Source organism: Stegodyphus dumicola, chromosome 4, assembly GCF_044657685.1.
Source record: "Stegodyphus dumicola isolate Sdum_Otavi_A_Nest chromosome 4, ASM4465768v1".
Classification (NCBI taxonomy): Eukaryota; Metazoa; Arthropoda; class Arachnida; order Araneae; family Eresidae; genus Stegodyphus; species Stegodyphus dumicola.
This window is the reverse complement of record NC_140771.1, coordinates 224,869,266-224,892,182: the sequence shown is the minus strand read 5'-3', so window position 1 is coordinate 224,892,182 and position 22,917 is coordinate 224,869,266. Positions and strand designations below refer to the sequence as shown.

The 22,917-nt window shown below is 33.8% G+C and overlaps 1 protein-coding gene across 1 annotated transcript in view; it reads left to right on the top strand.

Annotated features, from left to right (window-relative positions):
- The window catches only part of LOC118203803 (uncharacterized), a 75,099-nt gene extending 54,665 nt beyond the window's left edge, over nt 1-20,434 (top strand). Inside the window, exons 6-7 of the mRNA XM_085816034.1 lie at nt 10,434-10,599; nt 18,285-20,434. Coding sequence (XP_085672160.1) covers nt 10,434-10,599; nt 18,285-18,750 — 632 coding nt within the window. The 3' untranslated portion in view covers nt 18,751-20,434. The remainder of the gene's footprint in view (nt 1-10,433; nt 10,600-18,284) is intronic.
- The last annotated feature ends 2,483 nt before the right edge of the window (nt 20,435-22,917 follow it).

Sequence of the window (22,917 nt, the reverse complement as noted above, 5' to 3'; positions counted from 1 at the left end):
ATTAGAGGCTATGGAAGGAGAATAGACATGGTTTGAAAATATAGTTGGGGAAACTGAAGAAAGAGTTTCTGCTGCCAAACAACAAATCAGACAAAGAGTGTCTGATGTCCAGCAACAAATCAAAGAAAGAGTTTCTGCTGTTAAGAAATAAATCGTTGATAGGTTTTCTGCTGCCATTAACAGCTTAAAGAAATCACTAGGAACAACTTGATACAGTTCTGACAGTTTCAGTGACTCTATAGTGGCAGATGCAACTGGATAGGATTCCCAAGCTAAGGCTTGCTATCTCGCTGATTCTTTGAGAGTAGACACTACACATCAAAACAGAGATCTAGCCTCACTGCTTAGCGAAGCTAAAAATTAAAATTCCGGCAAGGCAAATGATTTCAAAGGTTGTTGGTGAAAACGTAAGTAGATAAAAATGGAAATGAAAGGGAATCAATTGTTAATCCTGAAAAACATAAGGATCAAATGCAAAACTATATATCTTTGATGCAGATCCAAACAACTAATTTGGCCAATACTCATCCTCCTAATAGTCAAGCTTCTGTCTCTGTTTCACAGAAATCTGACAAACAGTCTAGGTATTCACCTCCTGGTGAGAAAACTGAAGTTATTGATATGGAAGTTGACTCACCTTATTCATCTGGTGAATCTCTCTTAGGGGCTCACTTTTGTGAGTATAGGTGTGGCAATCCCGAGGTACCCTAGCCCTTCAGGATTATCTTCGTGGTGAGATGGGGGTCACGATCCTAGAGCCCTAATGATCTTTCCTCCTTTCTTTTTCATCTCTCCTTTTCTGTGCTTATTTCTTTTCTTCTGCCCTTGTGTTTTTCCTTTTTGGAGGTTTGGGCTTAAAGTGAGATTCTAATACATCTCTTTGTTTCTAGTTTCTCTCAGAGAAAACCGCCTACATGTTTGCCGTGCATTGTGACCCATAAGGCTGGAAAGGAGGGTCCTGGTAGTTGAGGGGCGATGCACTGTCCCCAACACACTGCTTTGGACTCTGCTTCAGATTGAAACGGGAGGCATTTAGTTTTCAGTTTTCCCCGCTAGTGTCAATCGGCAGGTCACTCGTCCTTAAGGACAGTGGCTTGTGGATAAGCTTTCAGGAACCTGTGGGTGCTTCAGAATGTGTATAGGTCTGGCTAGCCCTAACACAGGAGTCTGTGTTCCCTTGTTAGGCTCCGTGGTGGCCGGGGCCGTCAGACCCGAATCATTGTGCCTTCAATCATGCCTTCTCATTGGACCTGAGTCAAATGAAACCAACCAAGATATCAAAATTATTGACAAATCCATTAGCAAAAAAATCCGCACCGATGCAAATGCCAAAGAAACTACTGATTGCCTGTGCTTTGTTGTTGTTTCCAGTGCCTCTGAAGAATTGAAAAAGATGTCTCCTTTCCTGATAAGCAAATACATTCATTCATGCATAGGTGAGCCAAGGAACATAGTCTCCATTCTGGAGACCTGCTTATTGATACCTTTTTAGCCACCCAGTCTGCTTCACTTTTACATCAAACCAAACTTGGACAGGTCAGAGCAAAAAACACTTAATTCCTGTAGAGGTGTGATCTCGGAGATCGCCCTTTTGTGTCTTTCAGTAGAGGAGTTCTTCTCAGAGTTAGCTGACCAAAATGTCTGAGATGCTATGCGGATCAAGATGCGAAAAGAAGGCCAGTTGATTGACACGAAACACGTGATCCTGACCTTCAAATTGCCTGATCTGCTGGAGAATATAAAGGTTGAGTATCTAAACTGTCCCGTAAAACCATATATTCCTAACCCAATGCAGTGCTTCCAATGTCAGCGGTTTGGTCACTCTAAGACATCCTGATGTGTGCTCGATGCTCATTGGTTGGTCACGATAGTGGTAATTGCACTGTTACGGCATTGTGTATAAAAAGGTGATCATCCAGCATTTTCTTGATCGTGTCCAAAATGAAAAACAGAAAAGGAAGTACAGACGTCAAAAGTCACTAGGAACATCTCCTACGTAGAAGCCAGAAGGCCGGTTCAAAGCACACAGCTTCAACCAAATATATCATGTTAGAGCAGTTAATGCAACACGTACCATTGCCACCCAAACTTCAACAAATGCACAGACTCCATCAAATAAAATGCAGCAGATTTCAAGAAAAAGAAAACCCCAACTCATGTCGTACAAAAAAAAAAAAAAAAAAAAAAGAAATATCAATCCAGAGTAAACCTTAAAATGTCCCTCCAAAAAAATGTTAAATAAAATAGAAGCCTTAGCAATAGCTCATTTGATGATATGGTATCTGAATCTAAAGATTCAGATAGTATGAAAGTAGAAGAGGGACTAAATGTTTCTAAGCATCTACTTTCGCAAAAAATAAAACAGCAGCACAGAAAGAACAAACATAAATCATAATGGCCACCCTCGTGTCATGGAGCTGTCGCGGCTTCCACCAAAATTTGTTTGACATCAAAAGTGTGCTCAATTCTCATCACCCTGTGTGCTTGACGATACAGGAAATAAACTTGAAACCAGAACAAAAATCAAAACTTTGGAGGTTTTTGTTTCAGGAAAGATAATAATATTGCATGTGAACATGCCAGTGGAGGTGTAGGACACCTCACCTCACTTGACTATCCATCAGATACACTTCCTTTGACAACAGCATCCCTCCAAGTTGTCGCTATATGAGTAAATTTTCATATTGTGCTTTCTAGACCTTGCCATCTGTTCACCATCTCTGTTGCCATTTTGCACTTTTAGTGTGGGAAATGATCTTTACAACAGTAATCATTATCTCATTTTAGTATCTCTTGCACGAAGAGGAGCAAACCACATGTCAAGATATCTTCAGTTCATAATTGATAGTGCAGACTGGGAACTCTTCTCTTCCGTTGCAGAGCTCACAGATGAAATGGTAGAAGATGTGCATATCGATGACGCTGTTGAAATTGTTACTAATTCTATTATTCAGGCAACTATGCTTTCCACTCCTAGAATATCGGGGAAAAATACTAAAATATTCGAAATGAATATTTCATGAAGTATTCATTTCGAATGAAGCACTGTCATGAAGCACTGAAAAACAGAAAAAAGGATGGGGAATTTTTCATAGATATCCTACTCTGCGAAACCCCATAGCATTTAAAAAAGCAAAAGCAAATGCACGAAAAGTAAGAAGCCAAAGGAATTCTTAAATTTCATATGTGTCGTCAATAACATCCTGTACGCCTAGTAAGCAGGTTTGAAAAAGAGTTCGAAAAGCATGCGGAATATATAAAGACCATTCACTTTCCTTTTTGGAAAAAGATGGCCGAGTGATTAGCTCCATAGAAGAAATTGCAAATACTATTGGTGAAAGATTTGCTGCCTTTCTTCCAGCAGAAACTATCCACCTGCATTTCTCTATCAAGCAGCATTCTGAAACAAATCCCATCACATTCAACTCTTCCAAATCTGAGACTTACAATAAAGACTTTACTATGCTTGAATTAAGGAGAGCTTTGTTGCAGACACATAGGTCTTCTCCGGGTCTTGATGGAGTAAATTACAAAATGCTAAAGCATCTGTCCTATAAGTCACTGAATGCCCTTCTGACTCTTTACAATAGAGTGTGGAAGGAGCGTACTTTTCCGAGTGCATGGAGGAGAGCTGTTGTAATTCCTTTTGCTAAGCCAGGGAAAGATCCAAGGAATCCCTCCAACTATCGGCCAATTGCCCTTATGAGTTGCGTATGCAAGCTGTTTGAAAAAATGGTAAACAGCCGCCTAGTCTACTTCTTGGAAAAGAATAATATTGTATTGCCTTATCAAAGCGCTTTTTGAAAGGGAAGAACAACCGTAGTTAACATGCTTCTCTTACAGACATCCATTCGAAAAGCTTTTGTAAGAAGAAGTCACCTCGTCTCTCTATTCTTTGACTTTGAGAAAGCTTATAAGACATGGAGATGCGGTGTACTTCGGGATCTTCGCGAGAGTGGCTTGTGCGGCAACCTACCAATTTTCATTCAAAATTTCTTGAACACTAGAACTTTTCAAGTAAGGATTGGCTCTGTTTTGTCGGATGTTTTTCAACAGGAAGAGGGTTTGTCTTAAGGCTGCGTGCTTAGTGTAACCCTGTTCAGCCTAAAAATAAATTTTGTATTAAAAGAACTTCCTCCCACCATTTCATGATCTTTGTATGTTGAGGACCTACAAATTAGCTGTCGAGAAGCAGATATGAGACATGTAGAGAGGCAACTCCAGATTGCTTTGAACAGGATCCAGGAATGGGCAAATTGACAAGGATTTAAGTTTTCAAAGCAGAAGACTGTGTGCGTGCACTTTTGTAGAAAGTGAGGTCTCCATCCTGAGCCTGAATTATATCTCAGTGGGTCAATGATTCCAGTTGCACCTGAAGTAAAATTTTTAGGAGTGATGTTCAACCGAAAATTGACTTTTCTTTCTCACGTCTTAAATCTGAGAAGTACTTAAAAACACTAAATATTTTAAAAGTATTGGTGAACACCTTCTGGGGTGCAGAGCGTTGCTCTATGCTTCGCATTTACAGAGTGCTTGTCCGGCCTGGACTATGGCCCAGTTATTTATGGATCTGCTCGGTCTTTGTGTTGCTAAAACTAGATCCTGTTCATCATCAAGGTCTGTGGATTTGTTCTGGAGCCTTCAAGACATCTCCTGTCCAGAGATTTTATGTTGACTCTAACGAACCACCACTTCATCTGTGGCGTGAGCAGTTGTCCCTTTTGCAGTATTTTAATATTTTGTCGCAATCTGAACATCATAATAAGTTGTGCTTACTTGATAATATGTGTAACACTTTATTTGAAGCACGCCCATTCTGTTTGCCTTCCTTTCCTTTAAGTTTTCTCCCTCTCTAAATTGTGTCCCCAAGCAGAGCAGAATTTTGAAATCCCACCTTGGGAAAGTGCTGAAACTTCTTGATGTTTTCAACCATCACGTGAAGGGAAGCACTAACGAGATCATTTACAGACAACTCTTCGCTGAGCACAGGCACAAATATAGCAGTTATCATCCGATATATATATACAGATGGATTCAAGTCAAATGATCATGTCGGTATGGCATTTATATTTGAAGATCAATAGAGGGCAGATGCTTGAACCATGCTTTCTCAGTCCTAACATCTGAACTAACTGCAATATATTATGGTCTTTTGTACATCTCAAAGCTCTGCCACAAAAAGTTCATAGTTTATAGTTTATACAGACTCGTATAGTGCTCTTAAATCATTGGAAGCTTTTCCCAACACTCAGAATCCTGTGGTAGTGGATGTTCTCAAGATTCATATAAACTTAGCGATTCGAAGATATGAAATCCTTTACTGCTGTGTTCCTGGGCATGCGGGAATAAAGGGAAATGAGCTTGCAGATATCGCAGCAAAATCTGCTGTTGAACTGCTCAGTCGCCTTATCTTTTTTAGAGATATCTGCTGTATCATCAAAGAGAAGATCCGAAAAAAATGGCAGTAAATTTAGGACGTTCAGCTTCACATTAAGTTGAGAAATGTAAAGCCTAGAATTGAGCATTGGGATTTTGCTGGAAATCGTAAAGAGGAAGTTCTTTTGACTATCCTCAGAATTGGTCACATTAGAGTGACATATAACTACCTTTTGAAGGCTGAGAATGAGCCTGTTTGTTTGAATTGTAATGTTTGTCTATCAGCACGTCATATTTTAATTGGGTGTCCATGTTTTAATAGTCTTCGTCAGAAATATTTTAATAGCTGTGACTTGCCTCTCGACTGTTTAATCAGAAGAGAGCTCAATTATAATTTATTTTATTATTTAAAAGAGACTTTATTAGAGAGGCTTTTATTACCTAATGTAATTTGTTTTGAAGACTGTGTCTTGTATTTAATGTGTACTTTTACCTTGTTTTTATATTACTTCATCCTCTGGATTTGGTACATTTGTCCACCTGTTTTTATTTACTAATAAATTATTTTGATTTCATCAATTTTGATCATCTCACCTCGTGTTTGGCGCATTATAATCATTTTTGGTTTTGTGCCAGTAACCTCACTCACATCTGGTGATTCACCTTCTATGAATAGTGTGTGTGATTATTCCCCTACAAGTTTCCCAGTTCCTTCATCTCCAAAAAGCAAAGATGTGTTTGACAGTTTGTTAACAGCAGATCAAAGGACTTCTGATAAAAGAACTCATGAAGGTGCTTCTAAAGCTGAGAAATTAAAAATATGTTCAGAATGTAAGCACGCATCAGAAAACGTAGCAAAGAGGCATAAGCATGATAAAGGAAACTCAAAGTTGCCACATTCAATGAAAATGAAAGTAACAGATAAGAAGAAAAATTCATCTCTCAAGGAGAAAAAACTATCTGAAAAGAAAGAACCGACAAAATTACACAATTAGTTCTGCAGTTGAGATGCAAATCAAGGGTAAGTTTTTAAAGAAACTAAACAGACAAGAGCGAGCTGTTGAAGAAGTAAAACTGCCACAAAAGCCTCTATTACACAACCTGATTTCAATAAGGAGTTTATTTTGCAAACTAATCCTTTAGTCTCTGGTATGGGTGTTATTTTAGCTCAGAAAGATGAATAAGACAATGAACGTCCAATATAGCTCAGTAGGCTCCAATATAGCTCAGTTCTGTAGGCTCAGTAGGAAGCTTACAGAAATTGAAAAAAAGTACTCTGCCGCAGAAAAGGAATGCACCACCATAATATTAGCTGTAAAGAAACTGCAATGTTATTTAGACAGACATACTAAATACCTCATCATGACCAATCATAATCCCTTAGTTTGGCTTAAAAATAATGTGAGTCTAAATCCATGACTTATGAGATGGGCACTAGTATTACAACCCTACAATTACACAGCTGTTCATCGAAGTGGTGAAAACCATAAAAATATAGACGCATTAAGTCGTACACCCTGGCCTGAATAAAGAATTTGTTTCTGTATATAGATAAAAAAATAATTTGTTCTTTCCTCTCTTCCTGACTGCATGTTATATGTTGTATTTCAATTATGTATTGTGTTGATATTGCGTTTTGAAAAAAAAATTGTAATCTTTATAAAAATATCAAAAGTTTATCTGGAGGGGAAGAGGTTGTAATATTTAACAAATAATTATGTTTATTATCCTTTGATATTGGAGTGGCAATGCTATATTTGTATCGTGTAATCATTGCTGAGCAATGTGAGAAAATGTTTAAAATTGTTATTCTAAAAGTTTTACAAGTAGTAGGTGTATGAAAAATTTACAGAGAAAGAAACTGTAATAGTGAGCTGGAGTGTGAGCAGGGTTCGTAGCAGTCCTTACAAGTGCTTATAAGTCCTTATATTTGAAAATAAAATATAAAGGCCCTTATAGGTGCTTACTTTTTCTTTAAAGCCCTTAGTTTTTTGTTTTTAGCGCTTATTTTTTGCTTTTAGTGCTTTTTTTAATGAACGCACATCCCCCCCCCCCCATGGTGCACGCGAGAGTACAGACAGGTGCATGTCGTTCTATTGGTCAAAGAATTGCGAAAACCGTAGAAAATTCCGGTACATTCGGTATTCTTTTTCTTCCCACCCAAATACTACACACGTTTGAATTTCTATCAAGATTTTAATAATTTGCATTCTCGTTCCGTGTGGTCAGTTCACATTCGTGTTTATTATGATCGTTATGCTTATATTATGAGTATATGTATGAATATTTATAATAATATAGTTGCAGTAGCTGATGAAGTGTAGATAAACTTCCAAAAATGGGTTTTTTTACACAGATTAACTTTCTAAGGAATAATATTCGGAATGGCTTAAATAAAAGGAAAGTAATCGAATAGTCAGAATAATTTCTTTTCTTTTTTGCCAATACATTATACAGTACAGAGGTTGGGAGGTTCTCCCCTTTCTCCGCAAAATCTGTAATATTGAAGCAGCAGACTTTTTTTTTTTTTTTTTTTGTCACTGTCCAATCTGGATTGAATAGGACTAAAAGTTTTGCGGTCTACCCAACCCAAGCGAAGAATCATTCTATTTCAGAAATTTAAGGGTCTGTTCAAAATTAGAATCAAAAACACCCCAGATTAGTAAGTTTCTTTCTTTTCCTGTTTTATTCTCCGAATACCGGCAGCTGTTGATTCCGATTCCGATTGCAGAATATCATGTATGGAAGAATTACGCTGCACGTATTGCGCAATAACATTGCGGTATTTTGCAGAGATAATTAATTTTGATGTTCAGTCCGAGATTTATTTATGAACACTTAAAAGAGTTTTACTGTTCTTTTTAAGCAGAATATTTCTCAGTTCCGTTGAGAATTGGTCTATTTGAATTGGTTCCGTTGGTCTATTTCTATATGATGCACATATCGAAATGTCAAAATCATTTATTTAGCCGAGAAATCTAAAGAACGGCTACAATCTCCCCCCCCTCCTCTTTTTCCAGTTACGCTTGACTATATGGAATATTCGGCAATTTCCGAGTATGCGGGTTAGTTAAGCTTTTACTGTTAAAGGATAACTGCATGAAGCAATTTCCCGTCTCCTGATTTCAGAAATGTTCCTCTTTTTTACTTAAATTACTTTGCTTGGAATATATGTTAAGGGAAAACTGTTATGCAATGAAAATTTAGAAAATGTTCAGAATTTTGATTCAAGTTAAATTATTTAAATTTAAATTACTTTGCTTGGAATATATGTTAAGGGAAAACGGAAAACTGTTATGCAATGAAAATTTAGAAATTGTTCAGAAGTTTGATTTAAGTTAAATTATTTAAATATTAATATGAGTGGAAAAATAAATTGTATTTGTTATTAGGTGCCAAGCAGATACAATTAATATGGCTTATTATTATTTATTTTCTATATTTTGAACTGAAATTTCATCATTAAGTCTTGTAATATAGTTTAGTTCTGCATAGTTTTTTTTTCTCTCATTGTAAACTAATTCTGTAAATTAAAAAAAAAAAAAGTTAATTGTTTTCCATGGTTGAGGTAATGCTCATTCTCTTAATAAATATTGCCTTGCTCATATTTTAAATTGCAAGTCTAATTTTTCTTTTAAGGTTATGCAGTTGTGTGTAATGTAATTAGACAGGTGCTTATTTTTTTCCTTAAAATGTGCTTGAAAAGTGCGTATAAGTGCTTATTTTTTTAACTAAAATGTGGCTATGAACCCTGGTGAAGCTGTAACTGATAAAATTTTATTTAAATTATCTATCTTCGTGGATTGAGAATGTAATTTTATGTTTCACGTAAGACGTTCATCGGTTATTTCTTTAAATACTACAGAAAATGTTATAATATATATACTTAAAAAGATAATTTTTATATTATTATACAGTCAAAAGTCGTTATTCCGGACTCGTCGGGACTTCGGCGATTCCGGATTATAGATCATCAATTTAAATCTGGTAAGATGGCAACCAGAAATTATAAAATTAAAAATATGAAACCATAATTTATGAAATAAATAACAATTATGATCTAAAGGGTATTAAAATTTACAAAAAAAAAAAAACAGCTTAATATTTATTTGTTTACTTTATTAAACATTTCTTTCAATGTAAGTTGTTTAAGTTGCTCTGTTTTATGTGATGATACTTTCTCTTTAATTCTATAAACAGACATAATTTCTTGTTCAGTTACAAAGTTCCGCTGTTCAAGTCCTATAATTACTGTGTCGAGAATACTGACTAATTTGTCAATCGAAATTTTTTCGTTTTCAATAACCTCTGTGTCACTTTCTTCACTATCGGAAGCGAATTATAATGACGAGGAATTTGATTTAAATCATATCAAAGACGGAGTACATCGAGATGAAATACTACATTTAGTAAGGAATTATAAGCCAAATAAAATAAAAACATCTGCCCTGAAGATAAGGATAGTGCTGACAGATCAACTTACAGTTCATTGCGCTCCGCGCCCTCCCCCCTCCCCACTGAGCAGCGTGAAATTGATAAACTGATAAACAGATTTCAGAATGGTTAGAGAAACAAAGGATATGCCTTTATTCATTTTTTGCAGCAATTCCACTTTTTGTTTGATGGACATCGAAACATGCTTTCACTTTGTAGATCCTTTGGCAGCTCCAGAATAGGAAACTCTTTTTGACATAATCGAAAGTTCAAGCTTACTTTTTATAAAATTGCTCTAACAGTCTGCAAGAAATAATAAGCCGGATCCAATTCTAAGATTAAGGAACAACGCAATCTGCAACATTAACTGAATTAGATAATTTTAGCTTAGCTTATGCTGTCCGTTATACATTAAACACACATGCGTAAATGTATTATGTGCATGCGCACAGGCATATTCGCAGCCGTAAAGGTCTTACGCGCATGAGTCAACGCAACGCATGCGCAGAAAGTTTGTAGCTTTGAGGTCCAGATTATGGTTGTCCGAATTAACGACGTTTGACTGTATATACATATATTTGTACTTTTTTAAGATATAGATATATTGTCTAATTGTTTTACAGATGCAGTTGATCTCAGAGACTGCTTATCTCAAACTACAATTTTATCTGGGGAAAATAAGTATTATTGTGAAGAATGCCTTCATTATAATGAAGCAAGATTAGGCTCTAAAGTGATAGTGCCACCTTCAATTCTTCTGCTGCATTTTAGTTGGTTTACAAGATCCAGGTAACTTTTATCTCTTATATTTTTACATCACTTGTCATGATTTCTCCAAAGTGCAGTAAAATCTGAAAAATCTTAAATTTAATTTTTTTTTAATAAATTGCATTTGTTTTTTCTTCATGCTTTTTACCATTTCCCACCTGTTCAGCTCTGAATAGAAGAGGAAATATTATAATTTAAACAATCAGCAGGTTACATGAGTGAAACACAACCCAGTCACATTTCTTGATATACAAGGTAACCGAAAATGTTTTTGCAGTTTTGGACAGTCATATAACAAATAATAATCACCACTAATCCTCAAAGTAATCACTATCAGCATCCAGTGTCTTTTGCCAATGAGTGGCTAGCTGTGCAATGCCATCGTGGTAAAACTCGGGAGTCTTAGACGCAAAGAAGTTTGTGAGGGCCTTTTTGAGGTCTAGCGGTTGTTGAAGTATTTCTCAAGAAGATGTTTGTTGTCCAGGGAGTGGAAAAGGTGGTAGTCTGTTGGCATGAGGTCTTGTGAATATGGTGTATTGGGTAGAGTCTCTCAGCACAGTCGCTGGATGGTGTCTCTGGCATCCTGAGCTACATGCCGCCTCACATTGTCATAGAGGAGGAGTACACCCTTCCGATTGACCAGTATTGGCTGTTTATGCATTAGTGCCTGATGCACACGTTCCAACTGCTGTGAGTACAGGCCTGCTGTGATAGTTTGGCCCGCTGGCAGGAGCTCATAGCGACTAGTCCACCAGATACAGAGTATGACCTCGCGTGGGTGCAGAGAAGGTCTTGCAGTATGAGGCACAGGCTCCCATGGTGACAATCAATGTCTGGAATGCCTGGGTGTGTCATACTGCACACACATTTCATCGCTGATGAATACTAGATCAAATATGGATGCATTGCGGTGCCAAGTATGCAGTGACAAACAGGCAGCAACACGTTGTTCTTTGCATTGGACAGTGAGTGGGGTACCCACTTGCTCAGCTTGTATGCCTTTCCTATGCTGTGTAAATGCCATCTGATCGTTTCAAATGCCTGACAAATTCGGCAACTTGAGCAGCAGAAGCTGCTGACAGACCCACTTAAAATTATACAGCAAACAACTCAACAAGCACTTTTGATAAGTCCATTTCAATCAGTCGCTGTGTGAATTATGTGTGAGTACGCATGCAACACGCTTTTATACTCTTGATCAATATCCGGACTCCTATCCTAACCACTTCATCGCTAGGTTTAGCGACTATTTTTATGTTGGGGTTTACTCTTCCAGTGTCATATCGGAAACGGCAAGAACTTTTTTTGGTTACCTTGTATTATAATGTAGGCACAGTAGACTAGAGGTGTGCTAGATATTGCATTATTTGAAAGAAAAAAAACAAAACATAAATACAAGAAACAAAATATAAATATCCAATAACTTGTATTTGGATATAATATTGAATTTAGCACTTTGACATGCATTATTTTATTTTATGCTTTATTTATATACTTTCATTTAGTAATTTTATTTCCTTCTCTCTCTCTCACTTTCTACATATAAATAGAAAATTTTTAGAAAAAAATATGTTAATAAAAATTATAATTTAAATTAGCAATAGCCCCATAATGCTTAATTTTAATTTAGTATTACCCCTTTTTATTCTAAAAATAGTAAAAACCATTTTCTGCTCTGCATGATTTCGAGACTAATCCATGTCATATGACCCTTACATAATGTTGGTGATGTTGGAACTTAAACAACCAATAATAATTTTACAGCTGTATTAATTATCCATTCAAATGCATTGAAAACCGAAACTAACTCATTCTGAATTAAGATTTCATCCTAAACACATCTGTTCCGCTGCCTACCTGGATTGCTGCTTGCTAATCTCTTCTTATCCCAAAGCTGTCAAAAACGTAAACATTTTGAAATAGGCACGAATTTGACTGCTAAGTTTTCTGTAGCCACAAAATTTTTTTTCGGAATAAAAATAAATTTTTAATTTGCCTTGGCTTCAGAGTTGCTCTTCATTACACATTAAAATCTATGAAATGCAAAGTTTCTAGATCTGTGCTATCAATGTTTCTACAATACCATTACATCTAAGTCTGCTTCATTACATTAGTTATGTTAAAGATTTTAGCAGTTATACTGCCCTATTTGAATTTTCTGTAAACATGAGTAGCATACTCTTAATGTTAATTAGATATCATAACAGACTCAATCTGTTCTTGATGACATTTCTGTTTCCCCCCCCCCTACATTTTTATAGCAATTTCGATGGAATAAGAAGAAAAGTTCAGCAGTGAAATACAAGCAAGTTGGCTTGAGAAAGATAATGTAATCTTCCAACATGAAAGCTTGATTCAGAATATTTGATTTTAATTCACATATAATCCCTCATTACAATTAATCCTCCTTTTACTGTCAATTAGTGTTCTCATCAAATTTTACGTAATCTTTATTTATTGGTAAAATATTTTAAAAAGTGGAATAATACATCCTTTTGTTCTTCATTTTTATTTATATTAAGGCATGTTTATTTCCTTTAATTCCCAGCCTTATGTTGCGCCTTTTATCCTGCCTATACACTGGTTTTGTTTTAATCTGATTGTTGATATGTCCTATGTTCATTACTAGGACTATTGTTCTGCCATCAATAACTTCCAACACTGAATCCGTGCTTCCATGTCTCTTTTGAATTAAAATCAGTCTGCTATTTATATTAGGGATTACAGCATGCACAAAATTTATCATATTATCTTTCATTTACTTTGGATTCTCAGCATATAATTTAATTTGTTTACATCCCATTTTTCAGTTGCGGGAATGGAATTTTTTTAGTATACCAAATGTTATATCTGTCACCTATTTTCCCATAATCCAACATTTTATTGTTTAATCTTCTTCCAATAATTATGTCAAATGGCTGTGCATTGTCAGTTATGATAAACAAATTTGTGATTGTTTTGATTTTGTCAGAAATTCTGAGTACAACCTTAGCTTTACCCAACGTCATCATAGATGCGTGATTTTCATTTTCAATTCCAAATTATGTTTTTCTTTCTGGTTGTATTGGTAGTCACAGTTCCGAGACTACTCAAGATTTTATTAAACTAATATTGCTTCCTGTATCTATCAAACACTCAGTGGGTTCACTGTCAAAAATCATTGCTTTCTTCAAATATGCTGAAACATCAGAAAATTCACCATGATTTGTCGTTAAGACTGCTTTGATTCTTTCTCTTGTCATCCATCAATTCTACGCAACTCTCAGTCTGACACTGGATGCATTTGGTGTCACAAATTGAGCTAGAATTTTTATGGTTACATGTCAAGCAATGCCCTTTCCATTTACGTGACCGAACCACATAATTTTTTTCAGGCATGAAAAACATCTGCCATTTCAGTTTAAACTCTCAACTTCCCACATGTTTTTTATCACAAATTTCAGAACTGTGCTAAAGTTAATGCTGAAAATCGAAAATTTTTTAAATGCAGTCAGTGTGGTTGTATTAAGAATTGAATCTTGCTTTTCCCCTTTAAACTTCTGGAATTTTTTTCCCTTTTCAGAAAATTTATTAAATGACTGTTTATGTTTTATATTTTTAACTGAATTGTTATTCTACTCAGCTTATCAAAACAAAAAGTATTTTTTCTTGTGCTCCTCTTCTAACACATTTTGATAATTCTGTTACATTCCAAGAAACATTTTTTTCATGCTGTCTAAAAACTAATGCAATAGAATCTGTAATAAGTTTGTTAAGTAATTGGGAACAACAAACTTCCATAAGATTTTAGTTCAGCACCGAGAGTTCGCAAACCCGCACATTTGGATTCCCATTATGCTGAATAACTCCCATAATTGTTTCAAATAGGGATTGATTTTATTGCATTCAAATTTAACAAACGATTAATATTGGATCTTGCAATAATTTCTTTCTTCCCTTACCTTTCAAGCAATCCCACTCATAATTATGTATGTATCAATATTCTTTAAATACTAATTAAGGCTGGCAACTTTTAAGAAAGCTTTAATATGTATTTATCTACTCTGGATAAGCATTCACTGCTATGAATTAAATTATCAAATTGTGCCCAGAATTCCTGAAACTTCTGTAAATCACCCTCAAAAGGTGAAGTTTTGGTAAATTTATTTTGAGTTTCTCTGGTTCACTTTTTGAAGTAAGTGAAGAGTTACTCTTCGACAGATCTGCCTTATTCTTATCTGAATTCTTGAGATAATTTTTGGTTCTGCTCCAAGTAAGTGTTCTTTGTATTCCATCAGATCCAACACTTCAGAAAATAAACCCTCAATTTCTAGGCCTATATTCCTGATTTTTCTCGACTTCCATTTTGAGATCTGACGCTTCAGGAATTTAATCCTCGATTTCTAAATCTAACTTAAATATCTATTTTGTTTTTTTCTTGTAGATTCATCTTAAATTCTTCTAGTGATTTTGTATTTTCAATATCTTGTTCCAGTAATTAACATACTCTGCAAATTACTTGTGCTGTTAATCATAATTTTTACGTTTTGCTTTCTTGGTATCCATGATAATAACTAACAATATAGTTCTATACTTCTAAATTCTATACTGTGTTAATACTACAGTACAAAGTCTGAAATCCAGACTGGTCGGGACTTTCGCGATTCCAGATTTGGGATTTTTCCGGATAATAGATCATCAATTTAAATCTGGTAAGATAGCATGCAGAAATTATACAATTAAAAATATGAAATCATAATTTATAAAATAAAGAACACTTATGATCTAAAGGGTATGAAAATTTACAAAAAAAAAAAAAAAAAAAAAAAAAAAAAGCTTAATATTTATTTGTTTACTTTATTAAACTTTCTTTCAATGAAAGTTGTTTAAGGTGCTTCCACAAAAAATTCAAAAAGTTCTTTTTTCTTGTGTCATATACAGTGGAATTTCCAATGCTATACTTTTGAGACGGATAAGCCTTTATCCATTTTTTGCTGCAATTCCACTTTTTCTTTAATGGACATCAAAACATGGTTTCACTTTATAGATCTTGACACTCCAGAATTGGAAACTCTTTTCGACATAATCGAAAGTTCAAGCTTAGTTTTTATAAAATTGCTGTAATAATAACAGTGCAAAAAATAATAAGCTGGATCAAATTAGAAGATCAGGGAGCAGCGCAATCTGCTACATTAATTGAAATGCTTTATAATCAGTAAAGATCATTTTAGCCTAGCTTAATAGCATCCATTATACATTATTGGCTCTGCATCACAAGATTGGCGACGAAAGCCAAGTTGTTTTGCTAAATTTCGTCTTGCTCCTATTGCATACTGAATTAAGCTTGCATTGTATTAGTTTAGTTATTTACTATACCTACATTTATTTCTTTCACATGCTTAAAATTAATCTGAGTCCTAAATAAATAAACTCCCACATATACTTAAGGCTTTATCTAGGGCCTGTGCTCAATACCGCCTGGTGCAGTCTCTACGGGTCCTAAATTCTGCTACAAAGCACTTTCCTAAGTTCTAAATTTTCACCACACTTAAACTTTGGATTCCAGTGCTTTCCCTAAATCATAAATACTTCTCATCCCTTAATTTTGCCACTTGGACCAAAGTGATGGCTTATGGAGTATGCATCCCCAAATTCCAAAAATTTCGTCTTCCCTAAATTCTGCCGTCTGGTGCTGACATATTCTGCTGCCGCTTCTGGGTTTATGGTGAATAACATATCAGTTATTCTTAATTAAAATAGCGCTAAATGTAATCTTTTGGCCTATGGGTTTCATTAACAAAATCATAGCATATGAATCATTTTAGCATATGAAAAGAAATTTTTGTTGAATTTTTTCTCGTCAGCATTTCTTAAAGCATTTAAAAGTCTGTAATCATCGCCTAGTGTAATTTTAGCATAAAAGGTTGCCATACTCATTTTATTCAATTACTAATTAAAATAAATTTAGACATCACAGCATGAATGACATTACTGAAGCTGTCATGTATTAATAAACACGTGATGATGAAAGCAAAATATAATAAATAATGACTCACCAGGTCGGCATCAAGGATATAAAATAGGTGACTTTTTCTGTTTAAGATGTATGCTAAGTGGATACTCAGCTACGGAGCCAAATTATTAATCTCACAAATTTATGCTTACATGATTGTTTTTCCATAATGACACATTTTATTTAGTGCTTAAGCGAAATTAAGAATCGGAATTTTTAAGTGAAAATCTCCACACGTTTTATTATGGAAGGAAAAATCAAATGCACATGCGAAAAGCATTAATTTAAAAAAAGAAAAAGTATGTGGCTTCTAGATCATTCCGGATAATGGACATCCGGATTTCGGACTTTGTACTATATTATAAATAATTCAGTACAAACACTATAGTTTAAGTAAACAGTTCGCAATTTACCCCTTCTTTCATGCTCATGGTGCATGAGGATAAACATTAGTGTTAGTAACTTGCAATATTTCTTCAATATCCTGCATTTATATTAGCCAATCCTGTGTCATTAACTAGCTTGACAAATTTGTCAACATCAACAATGGATTTTTCTTTTGTCAACTTTCGTGATTAGCTCCCATCATGCATGCATCCATACTTCTTTCAAGCATTTCTTGGTCTGGGGCTGAATTTGTTTTATTTTTAAAAAGTATTTCTCACTACTGCTTATAGGACTTAATCAGTTTTTAGTTATTTCATGAGTGTACCTTTTTTATGCCATGCAGATAATAATCAGTGGTTTTATCACATTGGCAGATAGAAACTTGCCAGTCCTGATGCAGATGCAATAATATATGCCCTTTGTCATATTATCAGATTCATTGGTTAAAATTATGCTTTTTGTATTATTTTTTATTGCCTGTGTTGCTGTTGGTCCCCGCTCTTTTTTAATATTAGGAACACTAACAATAAATTTCCTTCATTTGGTAAGACTATATATTGAAAAATTGTTTTTGCATTGGCGACACCATTTGTGCATTGCTGCTGAAAAATTTGCTAAATGTATTCTTCCCCCTTGAGAGGTAATGAATTTATTAGTTACCAAGGAAAGCTGACCAATTTGCTAATTTGTTGAAGGCTAATAGATTGTCCTGCCATTAGTTTGCTGATATTTTAGGTGCATTGTAAATTTCTGTGTTATAAAAGACAATAGGGAAGAAATTAAAACTATGCATTGCTTCTGTAATGAAAATGATTTAATGAAAAACGTATGATTTTAGTTTGACTTAATAATCTGCTAGTTGCTGTTAATATGTAGTAATGCAAAAACAATATTACACTTGTTTCATTCACTCATTGTAATTTAAATAATTATATGAAGTCAAAAAAGGGAGGTGTTAAGGAAAGCCTAAGCTATGAGAAATTGTTTAATGTAAATAACAGTAGCTGGACAGACAAGATCCTTGAAACTAAATAATGTAACATCTCACATAGTCATTTATGAGTAGTTAAGATTTATTTTATTTATGTTCATTCATTTCATAGATTAGTTGCAACTACTAAAAATTTAGCCAACTCATTGGTGAGAACAATTTGCATCATCTACTATTTAGAAATACCTTTTAATAATAATGCTTTGATTTTTTTAAATTATAGCTTATAATTACTTTCTTATTCAATAAATATATCTTCTATATCTATGTAAATCTGTTAAAGAACATTTTCATAATTATTATATATAACAAAATTAAATATGCCTGTATTTATAGTAATATGACTAATGTTGAAAAAGCCAACATGAAAATTATCATTCCTTTACTATTGGAAACATCAGAGAACTGTGACCTATTCTCTTGCACTCCGCATCAGATTTATAGTCTGTATGCTGTTGTTTTACATATTGGACAATCAATAGATGGAGGACATTATGTTGCTTTTGTGAAGGATGTATCGCAAACATCACCATCAAAGCAAGATTCCAAACAGAACTTTCATAGACCTAAATTAAAAGTACCGGTATTTAGTGCTGACATAATTAGTGCTGATATAGAAAGTTGCTGTACAACTCAAGAAATTTTGAACTTTAAAGAGAGTGCTTCATCAGATAAATGGCTTCTTTTTGATGATTATGACGTTTCTCCAGTTTCCATTGATGAAACAGCTGGTATATTTCCATATTTTAATTATTTAAGTATGACTGCTTCACCTTGTTTGATATTTTACCACAAAGCATGACATTGAACAGTGATATTCTGTACATAGGCAAAAATATTCATTATTATATATTTTGTAAAATTGCATAACTTTTTTCAAAAAGCTTAGACGTGTGTTTGTGAAACAGATTATTTATTCTTTTAAAGTTAAAACTTGTGACTTTAAATAAATATCTTATTGTCTGTCAAAACCTTGTCATTATGTGTTTTACAGCATTGTATAATGTTTAACTTTTATATGTATCAAGCCAGTAATTTAATCCCTGAATCTGATTTAGAATTTAAATCAATACGTTACTAAGCAGTCGAACTTTATAAAGCATTGTGTAATATTTCTTTGCCAAACAGATAATATATTTTGTATGCCTAATTTATAATTTTAAATCAATTAAGCAATAAAACTTCAATCCATTTATTTGTATTCTATTTCTTTTTACTTATTTTGCTTAATTCGTACAATTTTATGTAAAAAAATCAGAATTTTCCAAAAATGAGGTGGGAAAAGTAAATCAGCTATAAGAGGATTTCTGTCTGTATGTGAACAATGTTGTTTTATTTGTAAATATGTGTTTTTTAATCAGAATAAATAAAAATAACAGTAATGAATATTGGTTTTGTTTTTGCTGTAAGTGAAGTAAGTCAAATGTTTATGATTTAATGAAGATATTGTTGCAAACTTTTCAAGACTTAAAAACCCAGATATTCCAAGAAACAGAGTGAGGTGCCGTAGAAACTGGTAACATAAATGACCACCTTGAGAATCAATTAAAGATTGAAAAGATAAATGAAAGACTGTGAAATGATGACACAGAGGAAAGTGAAGATGATTTGATAGTGCTGATTAGGACAATTAACAACAAAATCAGGGTAACTTAACTGCATCGAACCATGACAGTTTTATCTTGCATATACTATGATTTATGCTCAGAAAAGAAGGGAATCAGATATACACAAATTTGTTATTTTTAAAACAAAAATTTTCCTTAAGTGCTAAACCTTACTTTTCTGTGCTGAAATATTTATGAAGAATTGTCATTTTATGAAATTAACTTAGTGTAAGTTATCTACTGGCAAGTAGTCATTTTTCATAAAATTAACCATATAATGATCCAGAAATATTTTTACACCATTGTCAATTATACCAAAATGTGAAATTTCTAAATTTGTGAAATATGTTATAAAAATTATATATATATTCAAGACCTTATTTTATTTATTTAATAAAAGCATTTTAAGTATTCTATGTTGATCACTGAATTCTTGGAATACAATAGGGTATTTTGCATGTTTTGTCATCGTGTTTTTGATTCATTTTATTTTATACATCTCAATAATATAACTAAACAGGGTTCCCATTCACCTGGAGATTTCTGAAAAGTGCAAAATGTTCAAGGAAAATTAGATTTTTTTCCCAAAAGTCTGTAAATGGGGAATATACAGATCAGTCCCTTCGAAAAGTAAAATGTTAAAAAATTATTGCTCTTAAAGTGAAACGATGCTGTGTTATTCTGATCTTTGTTTTCTTTGCAGAATGTATTTAATTTGCCTCTTGACTGAGACAATTTTATCAATGCTTTGCTTTCATTTCTTAATGAGCTGTTGTTCTTTCTCTTCAAAAATTTCAAGTGATTTGTCACTGCTTCCTTCAGAAGTGTAACTGATCATCATTTTATTTGCAACTATAATTAATAAAACATTTTTGTAAATCCATTGTAATTCTTAATTTTATACTGAAGCACCACAGAAATATTTATTGTAATTTTAGTAGGAACCTTACTCGGTTAGTTATATGCATTTTGAAAATTCCTCCAGAATATCATGAACTTCAGGTAGCATGAAAGAAATACTATTCAGGATTTAATAATACTTAACTATTTTATCTGTGTTATCATTTTATTGCAAATACTTGTTTAATCATACTTTTATTTTAACCTTTTTATAAAGTTAGAATGTATTCCTACTTTGCCCCGTATTTGTTTCATTACTTAATTTGCATTCGCTTTTCACTTTACAATATAAAATATTTCCGAATTGCTGATTTGGATTTACGATAAATATTTATTATTTCAAAAGCATTTTAGAATTACCAAATTTATTCCTGTATTTTCCCTTTTTTTCAACTAATTTTAAAGTTTGAAAACGGGGAGGGTAAATTATGCAGCATATACTATTTCTGATGAGATAGCTTAAGTAATAAACTTAGTGCAACGAAAACACATTGATATTATACTTATTTTTCAAAACTTAATTTCAATACTATTCTTTTTACATATACAAAATATTTTATTAATATTATATAAAAGTTCAATTAACAATATTGTAATGACTGTTTTAATTTATTTAATTAAAGTATTTATTAATAGTTTTGTATCGGAATTCATTAATATACACTTAATGTTGTTCTTCATATCATCAGACTTAATAGAATTCTACCAGTTAGAATAGGAGATATTATTAGGGGGTCCAAATTTAGCTATTCAAGATTTATGACCATAAACTAACATGGTTATATGAAATTCAGACTTTCAGTAGTAATGTCTCCTCAAATAGAAATGTAAAGATCTCCATGTCATTTAATGAAGACCTGTGCTAAAGCCAGCCCCTTATTGACACATTTAACAAGTCACAAGGACTTGCCACTTTTCATTCAGAGTATTATGTTAGAAGTTTGATATTAAAAATGTTTTTTGCAGTGTCTCCAAAATTTTTTTTAATGTTACTTCCCCCTCCCCCAATTACTTGCCATCTACTGTTTTGGAAATATTGCCACTACAACAATATTGTGCTACTCTACACTGAGATCTGAAAATCCGTAGGTCACTAGTAATCAATGACCTTGATGGGCAGCAATATCCTTTGGTTATGGTTAACTATATCCTTTGATTTTATATAATTTTCATTAAAGAATTAAATTTATTGCAGTGACCATATGGAATGATTCCCAGAGAATATCCAGTAGATCAAATTATTGGTGACTAATAGCTTTAATGGGCAACAAAGTCTTAATTTTATTCCTAAAAGTTTTTCAGATTTACTCCAATGTCTTGTATTGGTGACTAAAGAGGTTGTCACCTCTAGCAACGGTCCCTGCTAGATGGGACTTTTCTGAGAAACGATATTCTGGGAGTACTGGTTTAAACGGGAGAGTTCCTAAAAAAGCAGCTCCACTGGAATCAAAGTCCAGCCTAGCTACGAAAACGATGTACAGGCAGGGATCTACGTGGGATTTTTCAGCTCTGTCCCAGGTAGAGATCAACCAATCAGACAAAAGTTCTGCTTCTGAAAAATCACATGATCCCAATCCGAGCGATAATCGATTACTGTTTGGCATTCAAGTCTTTGTAGTAAGTGAAAATGATAACCTAACTATGTAGGTTTCATGGAAATTTGTGGGTTCTGAGAATTGTCTTTTTTGATGTCCAATCCCTCATTGTGGAACATGCGATTGGGACTTTATGGATTGACCTAGGTGTTGAAGGTCTCTATCAACTTCTAGGTCACTAATGACCAGCATCCTTGACAAGTACTGGTGTACTTCGTTTTTATTTTAAAATATATCTAAATTTACTGCATCCTCCTACACTATCGATCCATTTTTTAATGGGTAAAGAAATGATTGTAATCCTGTAGATCAATCACAACCAGTTTAACTGAGCATTTCCATACAATTTTAATTAAACCTCTTTCTAAATTTGCTGTTAGCTACTGTGTAACGTATTTTGCTGCAGTATTTAACAAAATAACACATGATTAGTAAAACATAAATTTTATTTTTAGTTTACGAAGATAGATAATTTGAATACAATTCTATTCATTACAACTTCACACTCCAGCTTACTACAGGGGTGTTTGTGCTCCAGGGAAACCCCGGAATTCCGGGGATTTTGGACTTTGATACCCGGAAATTCCGGGGATCGTCGTTCAAAAGGAAGTAGGAATAATAATGAATTATTTATTTTGATCTGGGTAATTTTGTTTACTTTGAAAGCAGAAAACGCAAGGTCAGTGTGTGTGGTGAAAACTTTTCCTTTCTTTCTCCAAAGGCAGTGATAATGCGTGAAAAGAGGAGAAAACTTCTTTTTTGTTCTTTCCTTATTGCGAGTTATGACTCATTCCCCCGGTTCTCGGACATTCTCTTCTGGATTCTTTTCGGCAAGTAGGCGCGGCAGAAAAAAAAGGGAGAGACTTC